General features: G+C 45.0%; 1 protein-coding gene across 1 annotated transcript in view; it reads left to right on the forward strand.

Annotated features, from left to right (window-relative positions):
• Positions 1 to 6,941: 6,941 nt before the first annotated feature.
• SGPP2 (sphingosine-1-phosphate phosphatase 2) overlaps positions 6,942 to 14,324 on the forward strand; it is a 66,857-nt gene continuing 59,474 nt past the window's right edge. Inside the window, exon 1 of the mRNA XM_088472116.1 lies at positions 6,942 to 7,290. Within this exon, the coding sequence (XP_088328242.1) occupies positions 7,081 to 7,290 (210 nt within the window). The 5' untranslated portion in view covers positions 6,942 to 7,080. The remainder of the gene's footprint in view (positions 7,291 to 14,324) is intronic.

The raw sequence follows: 14,324 nt of genomic DNA on the forward strand, positions 1-14,324 counted from the left end.
AACCACAGATATGTGGACAAGCAGAACAGGGAAAAATAAAGATTACATTTCTGTAACAGCCCACTGGGTGGGTGTATTGCCTTCAGTGGCATCAACAGCATGTAAAAAACAGCAGCTCATACAGAGGCAGGATACTCTGTGTATCACCAGTTTCACTTAGAGGCATACCACTGACAACCTTTTAGAAAAACTCAGGGAAGTCATTGCAAAATGGCTTACCCCTCTTGGACTCTCTTCGAGATTTGTCATTTCTGACAATGCCACCAATATTGCGAGAGCATTGCAGCAGGGTGAATTCCAACACATTCCATGTTTTGCTTACACAATCAGCCTGGTGGTGCAAAATTTAAAAAAAAAATGACAGCACAATGCAGGAGATGCTCTCTGTGCCCTGAAATTTCTGGACATTTTTGCCATTCAGCAGGTGCATGTAGAAGATTGCAGCACCTGTAAGAAATGTTGAATTTCCCCTGCCACCAGCTGAAGAAATAGGTAGTAACAAGCTTCAGCGGATGGAGGAACAGCAAAAAGCCATCCAAAGCTACACAATGACCTATGACATAGGCAGAGGGGGGGGGGGGGGAATGTACCTTACTCAAGCTCAGTGGAGAATACTTTCCGTGTTGTGCAAGGTGCTGAAACTTTTCGAAGTAGTCACCTGTGAAGTGAGTTCAGACACTGCCAGCTCAAGTCAGATAATTCCCCTAATTAGACTGTTGGAAAAGCAGGTTGAGAAACTGAAGGAGGAGCCGAAACGAAGCGATACTAAGTATGTCGGACTTGTAGATCAAGTATTTTATTTGCCAGGATTCAAGGGTTATCAGGATCTTCAAATCGGATCAATACATTTTGGCGACTGTGCTGGAGCCTAGTTTTAATTCATACGTTGTGTCTTTCTTCCCAATGGACACAGATCTGAAAAGATGCAAAGAGCTGTTGGTAAGAAAATTGTCAGCTCAAGTGGCATGTGATGCAGCTGTCATGGTTGCAGGCACTTGAGATTCATGGAGGGAGGCAGGCCTACTAGGCACAATAAACTGGGGTCATCTTAGGAATGACCTTTTCATGAAACTCAGTAGCACAGGATAAAAGTAAAATACAATTTATTCACAAAAGAAATATAATCAGCAAGGTCTCATATAAAGTCTCAAACAGCACAGAGGTTCACATATGCAATAATAAATATAGGAGAAAATCCCCAAAATATATATATATGCAGTCTTAAACATATAAGAACTAATGTGGTAGGGAACCCCGAGTCCAGTATGAGGCTAACACCTCAGGTTGGCATTGAGGACCTTTGCCAGGGTATAACCCTGTAGTAATGGAAATCCAGAGCAGAGCGAGCCCTGCAGAATAATATAGTTCTGGGAAAGGGCAGAGCCCTGCGGTGCAGTGAGAGATGAAGCAAACTTGAGCCTTGTGGTGTAGTGAAGTCGGAGCAGGGTTAAGCCCTATAAGGCGATGAGATTCCAGAACAGGCGTGGCTAGGGTTCAGAGCGGGGATGAGCCCCGTGATGCAGAGAAGATTGAAGCAGGGTTGAGCCCTGTGATGCGATGAGATTCCGAAACAGGGTTGAGCCCTGCGACATGGCTAGAGTTCAGAGCAGGGTTGAGCCCCGTGATGCGGAGAAGGTTGTAGCAGGGTTGAGCCCTGTGATGTGATGAGATTCCAGAACAGGGTTGAGCCCTGCAGCGTAGCTAGGGTACGAAGCGGAGTTGAGCCCCGTGATCCAAAGATGATACTGTAGCGGTGTTGACAACTGTAACAAGGATGAGTTCTATATCCACAGGAACGGAAAGACAACAGGCAAAGTAAATAGTGCAGCAAAATGATGAAACCACAGTGAAGGAGCAGTAAGCAATACTTAGGCAATAGGAATGCTGGGCTCTGTAGTGCAGTGGATAACTGGCATCATACGTTCATCTGGAATATAACAAAGTCCACAGCAATCCACAGGCACAGCAGGGATCTGGCAGGAGTCCAAGAAAGACCTGAAAGCAACGTTGCACAGGCACGGAGACACAGTTAGTAAAAGGCTTTATACTAGAGGTCTGTGATCCATAGGAAGTCTCAGAACATGTGACCCAAATGGAATCAGGTTTGAAATAATGAGCAATCTAGGAATCCCACAACCTGACGACACCTGGGAAACAGATGATCACTTTAACACTCTATCCCCTGAATGAGAAACATGCCAACAAGCAGGATAGATCCTCCAATGACCAGAATGGAACTTTGGCAAAAGTAGTCTATCTTTATGTACTGAAATAGTCGCAGTCCTGACAGCAGCAATATCTCCTCCTTCAGTTTCTCCAGCAAGTGCGGCTGCCAGGAAAAAACTAAACTTTCCCAAAAGACCCACTGGTGATGCAGATGAGTCCACACAACCAAGTTTTGACATCTGGTTGGGTCTAAAAGAATTGCCTACAATTAATGAGACCTCTACCGTGACTTCATCTGAAACGGTCACCATTCAAAGAATGATTGAGGACTATTTCAGACAGTCCGTTTGACTACTGGCAGGAAAAAACGGCAATTTGGAGACCCTTGCACAAACTGGCTTTGCTCTACTTGAGCTACCCAACCTTCCTGTGTGTACTCAGAAAGAGTTTTCAGCACAGCCGGGAACCATAACAACAATCGGCGTAGGAGGCTACTTCCTCAAAATGTGGAGAAGATGATATTCTTTAAGAAACTACAAATTCCATGAGGAAGACCTGTAATGGTGGATTCCAGCGGAGACAAATTAATATTGTTTGAAGATGATGTACACACTGATGAGGGTGAGGAATTGGATGATGATGGCGACAACATCTTGCCTCTGTAAAGCCAGTTTGTGCACATAGAGAGCATTGCCAGCAATGTCAGTTTGTTTTGTAGGGGCCAAAACAAACCAATCGCTTCAGCCACAATTGGCAGTCCCCATCGCTGAAGTGATTGGTTTGTTAAACTGTGCATGTCCTGTTTAATATATACAACATAAGGGTGGGTAAAAGGGCCCAAGGACAATTCTAATTGCACCTCTTTTCTTTGCATTATGCCCTGTTTGGAGCATTGCTGACTGTCTTTTTGTGTTGCCGACAAACATTTTATATAGTTTATTAAACTGCCATCCTGTCTGCATTTGCAGTGCCACTCTTGTTTCCTAGATGTGTCATGTTGGAAGTCGCAATGCTAAAGCTGCTGAAATCTTCTACATGTGGTTGACGAATCCCAAAAATTTCCAGAAATTGTTATGACCACAGACAGTGTCCCCTGTATGGGATCGGTATGAATGACCGCCGCCGCCCGACTCTGGAAGACCGGCAGCAGTGAAGATCCCAACAAGGTAAGTAACTAACTATCCCTAACATTTCCCCCCCTAACCCTAACCCACCTTTAGGGGTGCCTAACCCTAACCTCCCCCCTAGTGCCTAACCCTAACCCCCCCGTAAGTGCCTAAACCTAACCCCACCACCCAGCAGCCTGAACCTAACCCTCCCAGGGGGTGCCTGTCCCTAACCTCCCCCTGGGGGTGCCTAACCCTAACTCCCCCTTTCCCTAGCCTAACTCTTACCCCCACGGGGGGAAATTAGGGTTAGGCACCCCCCCGGGAGCCTTAACCTAACCCACCCCCCTGCGGCTGTCCGCGCCCACTGCCTGGCTTTCCTTCGTTCGATATGCCAGCCATCAGGCTCCTGCATAGGGATAATTATAGGCATTGGGAATTCGATGCCTATCATTAGTCCCCTTTTGGGATTGCACAGTCGGGAAGCCGGCAGTCAGCATTTCGACCGTTGGCTTCCTGACTGCATCCCCCTTCTATGCCCCTTTCATTTAAAAAAAAAATTCTGAACCACCAAGTTGATTGGGCGGCTAAACATGGTAGATTTTCGAATTTACCCAGTTTTTTAATTGCTCCCCCCTCAACCCCAACCAGTTGCCCCAGGATCCTGGTGAATTGATAGGTTGTTATAACAGTTCAGCTCAATAAATGCCTGCCTCCTTTGTATGTAGGTGACTCTTAGTGGAATAACTGGACAATGTAGATAGAGGGTGTCATGTCATGCGAGAGACCAGACATATGAGCAGCAGCACAGAGCATCTTCCTGCCAGGATGTGTGCAATAAAGTGCAAATACGTTTAATACAAAAAATTAGTTGTGTATATTGGTCACATACATACATATATACATGGTACATACCGTGCGTAAAGCAGGCTGAGGTAACCTGAGACATGCCACCCATTGTTGACAAAACTTCCAGTAGGATGCTGGGAGGTGTAGTTCAGCCGGGGAGCTACAGGCTGCTTTCCTCTGATGTAAACAGCAAGTCTTGGTCCCATTATCCCCAACAACCTCCCTGAGTACAATGTAAACATTGGTTTACAGTGTGTACTATTTAGCAGCACCTCCACAAGCAAGGCCACCACATTCCAATTAGATGTAAAAAATAGGCAGCATATATGGGCTAAATCAATATGCAATGAGGATGTGGCACAAAATGGCTGCCCTCACTGTGTGTTAGCGACAGGTGCTCTGCAGATGTCACTCAGTTCATGAGGTTTTAGGTGGTTGGTTGACATAGGTTTGGACACAAGTGGGCATCAGTGAGCCTGCTCCCATATACACCCCATAAATGTCTGTGCGATGGTGCAGACACTGTATAATATCTTATGACAAACTATCCACGTGCGAATACTGAACCTCCTCCAGATCAAAGATGTCTTTCAGGAATTGAAGAACTTGACCCTACATGGATCCTCCCTCATAATTTCTCTTCAGAATCAAAAAATTTAAATAAATAAATTTACAAACTAATCAATCCTTCCGTCCTTTTCCTGTCTTCATCTACTCTATAAACATACTACAACTCCCTCGGGCCTCTGATCTATTTCTTGATTAATGAACACATTCTTGGTTTTAACTTCCTATTGGGGTCGTATAGTTTATTAAACTGCTATCCTGTCTGCCACTGCAGTGCCACTCTGTTTCCTAGATGTGCCATGTGGGAAGCTGAACTGCCACATGTTTGTGACGCCCGCTTAGCTTAGTCAGCCAGCTAGCTCGATGCAACTTTTTGGCGTAAACTGGATTAAATCAATATTGTGAGCTGTGAGGTGGTCAAAATTAACTGAAAATGACTGGAAATAAATGTTATTGAGGTTACTAATACTGTAGGAACAAAAACAGGCAAAACTTATGTGATTTCTGCTGTTTTTATAATTTTTTAGAAAAAAATACAGATCCAAAACCAAAACACACAAGGGCGGTTTTGGCAAAACTGGATCCCGATCCAAAACACAAAGGAGATACAGATCCAAAACAAGGGGGTCGGCGCACATCTTTAGTAATAACCAAGCAGACTATTGCGTGATCCAAAGCAGGAGCTTGCAGATACACATATAAACTGCAGGCCAAAAATAGTGACAATACGGAATAAATGAGTTGGAGAGTGCTACTATGCATACTCCAGACCGGTTCCAACAGGGAGGCTTCAAATCCCTAACCAAGATGACTACTGACCCCATTACTGCGCATGTGCGGTGCCATCTTGTCACTGTGTTTGAGCACCAAAGTCGGAAGATGGGTATCTTCCACTTAGCTCCAGAGAGACCTGAGATTATATCGCCATACCACACCGCCAGAGAGCTACCACCCAGGGACAGCTCAAGGCTGTTCAAGCATCCATCAGCTGCCGCAACCTGGCCAGCTCCGGCGAGGATTGTGAATAGAGCTTCATGAGAACCCTGTCCTCCACCCAGCTGCTGGCGTTTACAGTATTACAGTAGCTTATGGGCAGGGAGAGGGGGAGGGAAGAGGCAGCAGCGCAACACAGGCCAGGGCGCACTGCAGTTCTTATAGTCTGATAAGGACTTGCAGAGGGTGCTAACACCCCCAGGGCCAGCACTGCTACCACCATTAGAGACCCCTGTGCCACTTGCATCCTGCACCGCTACCCAGGTACAGTCACCGGTTGGTGACATATCTACTCTGCTGCATGCTACAAGTATGTATGCCTATCAGTCCCAAGTTTCACAGGCCGGTCCTGATGTTAAGGGACAGACAGTAACACAGGGCTTTCTTATGTAAAGATTGAAATGCCCAATCTGAAGAGAAAACACTTTTCCCCATATCTTTTATTATTATTGGAATTGAAAGCCAAAGCGTGAGCTTTCAATTCCACTGCATACGAGTAAACTGGCTAACATGCGGTTTGAGCTATCTCGCCATTGACTGCACACATAAATGTAGAGCCATACATTTTTTCCATTGGAGAACTCGCAACAATGATTTTAAAAGTGACATTTGCACTTGACAATTGCAATGTTGGATGATGCGACCGATGTGCGGCATATAGTGCTCCTTAATATGCTAAGCAGCGGATTAGCGCTGCAGCTGATGGGAATCTTGTATGAATCCCATTGGCTGCGGCTTTAGCATTAAGGCGCAGTCATGCTGCTGAAAAAGACGTAGTTGCAGCTGCATTAACGTCCACAACTGAATCACGGCCAATGTATTCCTCTGGGGAGCACCGTATATTCCTCTAGGGACCAATGCTTGTTTGAATTTTACAATATCTCAGTCTGCCACATATCACAATAAAAAGTAAAATTATATGTGAACAATTGTTTGTTTAATTTGTAAAAGCAAGACCCAGTCCAGTGCACCAATCTCCCAGTCTGCTGGGTACGTGTGAACCGGTAAAGCTATCACCAGCCCTTTGTACTGTAAGTAGAGTTATTGCACCTTATGCCAGGCCCACAGCGCAGACACTTCTCACCTACTGTCCGCCATACCTGTCCTGCGCTGGAGTACAAGCAGAACAGGTTGGAAATGTCTCTGTAGGCAGCTTGCAGGGGTCAGTTATTGCATTATGCTTGCTGTATGAAGTGTGTGCTGTGCTGAACCCTGCTGTCATTGGCAGTGAAAGTGTTACTGGTGCAGATTCAGTTTAAGGTGTGTGCAGGCACTAGGACCGCCCTGTACACCTGTTCCCACGGTCTACACTTTTTTTTCTGTATCTGTGCTGATCAAAGGGCAAGGAAAGGGCTGGATCTGTTCTATCCCCACTTATCCTGTTTCAATTACACAAATCATGGCCCTGCTGCTGAATTCTCTGCAGGATCCTCAGCTGGTGGCCCAGTTCCAGAGGTCCTGTGGCCTGACCCTACAGCCAAAGGGTGAGGCTAATGGGCATACCCTCCAGGGAGCCAGGGAGAAGTCTGCAGGGGGCAAGGGTGTTCCCCAGGAAAATGGACATAAGAGCTACAGCAATGGATCATATTCAAATGGGACACTCAAGCAGGTAATAAGATTACCTTGACCTTTCATAACAATAATATATCATCATTTTGCAGTGAGTGATATGACTGTGTAATAGAAATATCCCAGGTGCCTCCATTTCACCTGCTAGGGTTCCAGCTTGCAGCATGATCTCTCTTCTTACAGCTTTCTTTTCCAAAGTTAGTCAATCAGTTTAGTAAATAAGAGTTATAGGAGCTGTATCTGTGGAATGATCAGGTACAGTACAGTTCTCCTTTCATTGTGACAGCTTAAGGCATTCTGAACAACTATTTGTACCCTTGTGCAGTGGGTGTGGTGTAATGTGAATAAGCTCAATTTTCTTTTTTTGCAGTATTCTAAACATTACTCACTGTATATTAGAGCTTGTTTTCACTTAAGTGAAACTGTTGACAGCATCATAAAGAAAATTAAGAAATGCAGTTTGTTCCCGTTTTTCCAAGTGGAAAGTAGAGTTCTGTACAATTTCACACTACAATACTATCTGATCTGTGATTCCCTTGTGTACAATCATTTAGCTCCTATAATGCTGTTTCTACTATCATTTCTGTATAGTAATTTATACAGTTCCATTATATACTAGTAACAATGCCTCTTTCCATTCATGTAATAGTTCCATGGTTACAGGAACTGTTGCACAATATTTACATTAGTGAAAGATTAAAAAACACACCTTTAATAGGTGAGTAATGCAGCAGGCAATGCGGTTACACATTAGTGGGTGAATGGGATCTATTTATTATTCTGCTGTGGTCATTGTTATTCTGTATCAAAACAAAACGGAATATTCTTCCATGCTGGGGCTTCTGCTCCAAAGCAGAGATTGTCTCCCTTTCACCAACAGCCTAACGACACAGGCGAATGTTTCCGGTAATATGCGGATACATGGCAACTGCATAGAGATTAGACTCGGAAGTGTTCCAGCAAAGCCTATCCAGCAACGTTGGTCGCCCATTGTCAGTGCATATCATCTTGTTACATTTAGAGAAGCTGAGAGAAGTCAGGATGCAGTGCTTATCTTCATGAATAGACTTTTAATCCAGTAAAATTTAATAATTATTATGTAATGTTCCCCACCCAGGGTACTCCTACGTAGTGCGCCCAAGATGGCTCCCTTATCTGGTACATTTTGTTGGTGGAATATATAAACCTTGGAAGTTATTTTCCCAAAATGTCTGCACCAACCCTGCAATGTGCTTTTTGTGCTCTCTAGGGGATGCAGTCAGGATACCGGCGGGCGCTACCCCACCAGACGATATCCCGACACTGACATCCCGACATGGGACTAAAGATAGGCGTCAAAATCCCGACGCCTATCATTAGATAGGTTCCGGAGGTGCACGGGCAAAATCTTGGAAGCAGGAGTGGGAGGAAGTAATCAGTTGGCAGGAGAGGCTGTCTGCATTTGTCGAGCAAAGAGGGCAGACAGGGAGTGTGAAGGGAGATGAGGTCAGAGATGCAAATGGGAGAAGAATGGGTGAGGGCTTTGTAAGTGAGTGTAAGAACCTTGAATTGGGTTTTGAAACGGAAGGGAAACCAGTAGAGGGCTCGTAGGAGAGGGGAGGCAGATATAGAACATTTGGAGAGAAAGATGAGTCAAACAGCAGCATTAAGGACAGATTGGAGTAGAGAGAGGTGGGAGTCAGGGAAGCCAGATAGGAAGAGGTTACAGTAGTCTAATCTGGAGATGATGACTGAGTGGATGAGGGCTTTAGTAGCGTCCTTGGTGAGAAAGGGTATAATCTTGGAAATATTTTTGATTTGGAAATGGTAGTACTGCAAGAGGTGCTGAATGTGTGGTTTGAAAGAGAGGGAGGAGTCCAGGATGACTCCAAGGCGGCACACTTTGGGGCTTGGGGAGATAGTTGTGCCATCAATTGATAATTAAATTGTGGGAAGTGAGGTTATGCGGAAGGGTGGGAAGATGATCAGCTCAGCCTTAGACATATTAAGTTTAAGAAGGAGCTGGGACATCCAGGAAGAGATAGCAGAGAGACAGTTGGAGATACGAGTTAGGAGAGGGGGGGAAAGGGCAGGGGTGGAAAGGTAGATCTGAGTATCCTCAGCACAGAGATTATATTGGAGGTCAGAAGAGCTGATGAGTTCTGATGAGAGGACGTATAGAGGGAGAATAGGAGTGGTCCCAGAACAGAACCTTGGAGACACCTACTTTAAGTGGAAGTGGGGGAGAAGAGGAGTCATGAGAGGAGACAGCTAAGGAACGTCCAGAGAGAAAGAAGGACAGCCAGGAAAGGGCAGTGTCACAAAGATCAAGAGAGAGTGAAGGATTTTCAGGAGAAAAGGGTGGTCCACAGTGTCAAGCAGCAGAGAGGTCGAGGAGAATGAGCATAGAGTAGTGGCCCTTGGATTTGGCAGCAAGGAGGTCATTGCTGACTTTTGTGAGGGCAGTTTCAGTAGAGTGGAAAGAACGGAAGCCAGACTGAAATGGTTCAAGGAGGGAATGGGATGAAAGAAAGGTGGTAAGGTGGTGGTAAACAATACACTCAAGGAGTTTGGAGAGAAAAGGGAGGAGAGAGATAGGTCGGTAGTTGGAGAAAGTGTTAGGATCAAGGGAAGGTTTTAAGAATGGGGGAGACAAGGGCATGTTTGAATGCAGAAGGGACAGTGCCAGATGATAGGGAGAGATTGAGGAGGTGGGCAAGATGGGAACAGGCAGAAGGAGAGAGGTAGCAGAGGAGAAAGGGTGGGTTAGGGTCAAGTGGGGAGGTGGAGGGGGGGGACTGGATGAGGGCCATGACTTCTTCTCCAGGAACAGGGGAGAAGCATGTCAGAGTTGGTAAGATGGAGGGGGAGGGGTGGTCCGGGAAAGGAGGGGGTGGAGTGCTAAGGGTCTGGTGAGAGATGATGTCAATTTTAGATGTAAAGTAGGTGGCAAAGTTCAGGTGTCAATTTTAATTTCAGGTGTTAATGATATTGTCATTAAAATTATTGATGTTTAACTATTGTTGGGTTTATAATATTATAGTTTAATTTTACAACACTGTTGTTAGGAGTTGGGCTTCAATCCCGCCACTGGTAATGCTGGCGCTCATAATCCCAGCAGGGGAAATCTTGACACATGCAGGTAAGTTTTTTAACCCTTCCCCTAACGCTAACCCACCTCTCCCACAGCCTAACCCTAATCTTTAACCCTAAACCTAACCGTCGGAATCACAGCCATCAAGATTTTTAAGCCGGGATTCTAACTGCCGGCATTATCTGCCCCAGGATGGTGACTACAACCCGTTTTTAGATACTTTGGCCTGTATTCAATTAGTTTCGCACCCGCGATAAAGTTTTGCATGCCTGACTTTCCACCGACATCCCGTGTTTCGGAGGCGGCAACTTATTGTGCGCCCTTGCTTTTCGCCGTATTCAATTACAAACCACGCAAAAACGGAACCCGGCGAATGTGAAACAGGTGGAAAGTGCTGTCAGAAGTGGGGAAATCAGCCTGAACCCCCCAAAAAAGATGCACTAACATTGGGGATCAATATAGATGAGTACTTATAGCCCTAATAAAGCTATTTTGAGTACTTAAGTTTTTACAATTGCTTGCTATTAACATCCTTGTAAAAGTGGTGAAGAATGGCATTAAGCAGTATTTTTGCAGAAAATAAGTAGTTCCTTCGAATTTGGGGTACTTGAAAATGGGTGCTAGCATATTTTAAAGTTTTTAAAGTGAAGTTAAAAAAACATGAAAAACACACCTGTTGCAAGCACCTGCAATCAAAAAACACCTGACCCATCTTTGCAGCCCCCCCAAAAAGTCTGTTTCGCTAGTTTTTATGCTTGTCCCCCGATTTTTTACTTTTTCACCCCCAAAATTAATTTTTTGGGGTGTTTTTTCCCAGGATTTTTTGACACAGTTGTCCTTTGGGGGGCTGTCCCAAGGGTTCTGAGTGTTTTCCCCACCATTGCACCCCAAAATAAAAATTTGCCACTTCTTTTCACCTGCTATTCAGAGGTGAATCTTTTTTGCTTATTACATTGCATTGACTTTCCAAGAACGCAAAAACGACCTGGAATTGTATACGGCGATACTTTGAAGCCAGACGAAAAGTCCAAATACACTGAAACTTTTCGCAAAACTGAACATTTTGCATCTAATTGAATACGGCCCTTTAAGTGGGAAACACATTAGATAAACAGTGTCATTGTGGAAGCAACAGAAATGGAAACCAGCAAATGAATCACAGGCTGATCATGGAAGTATTTTTTTGGAAGCTGTATCTCTTGAAACTGTAGTGACATAGGGGCCTATTCATCCACACTAAAATAAAGTTTTTAAGGACATTTTCCTTAGTTACCGTTACGTATTCATGAAGAGACTTAACCAGGAGATATCAGTGATATCTCCTGTGTTAAGTCCCCCTGCATTAATTTCTACACTCCTTAGACATTAGTATGGGGATATGGAAATTATGCTATTCATCAAATTCCGAAAATTATGTATTTTTGGAATTTGATGGAGTTACTATTCGCCACTGTGAGGTTGCGAATAGCAGGTGACACTTACCTGTGTCAGCGTGTGCAGGTCCCCCGGCGTTTTCCTCCGGCGCTTTGGTCCCTCCTCTGGCTTTGGTGGCTGCTCGAACACTGTGTTCTCCCAGCAGAACACAACAAAGTTCAGAAAAAAAAAAAGTTTTTTTATTTTTTTCTAAACTGTACTGTGGTCTGCTTGGAGAACAAGTGTGAGAACAGCCACCGGAGGTGCTGCAGCGGGCAGGTAAGTGCGGGAGAGGGAGGTATGCGGATGGGGGGAGGGGGAGGGGGGTTGGGGGACATATACAAAATTATCGCAGCTGTAGGCAGTGCTGCGAATGCGCTAGTTTTACGAATGTAACAGCGCATGCGCAGCACAGATTCCAGTTGCAGTAAGGTAGAGTAGAGAGGGAAAATTATTTCCCGAAAAGCTGTCATCGCAAAAATGACAGCTTTTCAAAATAGATAGTTATGGTGAGGAGGAATGATGAATTCCTCCGGTAATTAGGTAGAACTCCATGCGAGTTCTAAACCTAATTAACTCCATCAAATTTTAAGTTATGATGAATAGGCCCCATAAAAAATAGCCTAAGACTGGGGTAAGAGGTGGAAGGACTATTGCACATGATTGGTTCTACTGATATAGCCCATTGGGGTGGTGGTCACAATAAGTGTCAGGCAGATTGTGAAAGACATAGATTGTGACATAGAGAGTCCTTGACCAGGATGTAGGTTTATTGGTAACAGAGATAAAACACCCTTATCAGCGGTAAGCAATATAACTAACAACCGTTAGCAGTATTTACATGTCTCACCTCAGGAGCTAAGCACTTTACATCAGCACAGTACTGTGTGACACTCTACACAGTAAGATGGAGCCAGCTGGACATGAGCAGTAGCCATTGGTGACGTGATCAGGTCGGAGGCCACGCATACTGCTGACTCTGGGTCCTAGTGCCCAGCCTGATGAAAGCGAGGAGACCATGCCGGAGCGCACTTCTCTTTAACAGGCTCTTCCTACTAATGTCCGTGCATGCACATAGTGATTCAGAGAAGCCTTTCCAGCAGCACTTGGCTGCATCGACTATGTAACCTAATAGTTGCTTTTTGACATTTAATGTATTGCTCACAGACACCGCCAACATAGAGGACTATCGGGAAAATAGCTAAACAGGAAACTGTGATGATAGAGCCCTTTACCAGCGATTACATTGCCATGGCTCGTCTTCACCCCTTCTTAAATAGACCCCTATGTACCTGCATATACTGTGCTGTAGTTGCAGCTTACAGGGCTTAGCTAAAGTGTATTGAATTTTAACATTGCTTTCAAATTCTTCTATGTAAGTGTCTGGTCATTTTCAGTGTCTTGAAAGCCCTGTGGCAGGGACGTAACTAGGGTGGTGCGACCAGTGCCATGGCACAGGGCACGGGGCGCTGCTTGGCCTGGCATTTTTCCTGTTTATTATCACTCTCACTTGTAGCTTCCTCTTCTTTTATCCCCAGCATCTCCTGGCCTCTCCTATCTCTTCCCTGGCCCTTACCCATGAGGCCTTGGCCCTTTTTCAGGTGCACTATCTTATGTCCCTATTTAAAAAAATGGGGGGGGGGGCAATGCTCTTTCTGGCACAGGGCTCTGGCCTGTGGCAAAACATAAAATCAGGAACCCCTACATGTATGTGCAGTTTCCATCCTGCCAGCTAATTTAAATACATAATTCTGTAATTCAGATTTTGTCCCATTTTGTTAATCACCCTTCGCACACAGGCCCAGGACCAGCACAGGGGCCCATCCATCATTCTGGGCAATTTCCCCATCTGCATTTTCATACAAATGTATGCAGTCTAGAGACAGATGTGTGACATCAAACAATACATTATTGCACAGCCAGTGTCCATTTCCTGCATTATCTGGTTTTGCTTGTAGTCCAGCTGTTGTTGTACTGAATCTTGCATCAACTAAAGGGCAGACTAGATGGGCCAAGTGGTTCTTATCTGCCGTCAAATTCTATGTTTCTGTATTAACTGTTACATCTGATTTTCAGTTTTCATCCCATGATTGGGGGACATAATGTTTCATTTTTAAATCTCATCTATCTCATACTTTTTAGTTCTCCTTTTAGATACAGCGAGCGCATTCTAATGGATTTAGGGCGTGTTACAGAGATGTACGGAATGCCGATATTTAAGCAGATCAGGCGATTGTTCGCTATTGCGCATGCATATAAGCCGTTCTGCGCATGCACAGAGGAGTCAATCGCAAAGTGAGGGACAGGTAGTCAGCCTTTGGGGGAGGTAACAGGGGGTGACTGGTCAAACGTAGGCGTGTCTGATGTTTAAATGCCATTTCACGGGCGTGCACAAATTTGTTATTGCGATCTCCTATGCAGTATGAGAAGTCTCTGCGTGACAGTCAGGAGAGCCGCTATGTTTGAGACTAACCGCATATGCTGCATGGCTGCCTGATCTGTGTCGATGTTACCGATGTTTACGCTGGTGCGCAACATCGAACAGATATGAGAAAGCAGCAGTAGGCCTCCCTATGCTCGGGCAAACT

This window comes from Taudactylus pleione, unplaced genomic scaffold, assembly GCF_031769625.1.
Source record: "Taudactylus pleione unplaced genomic scaffold, aTauple2 ptg000120l, whole genome shotgun sequence".
NCBI lineage: Eukaryota > Metazoa > Chordata > Amphibia > Anura > Myobatrachidae > Taudactylus > Taudactylus pleione.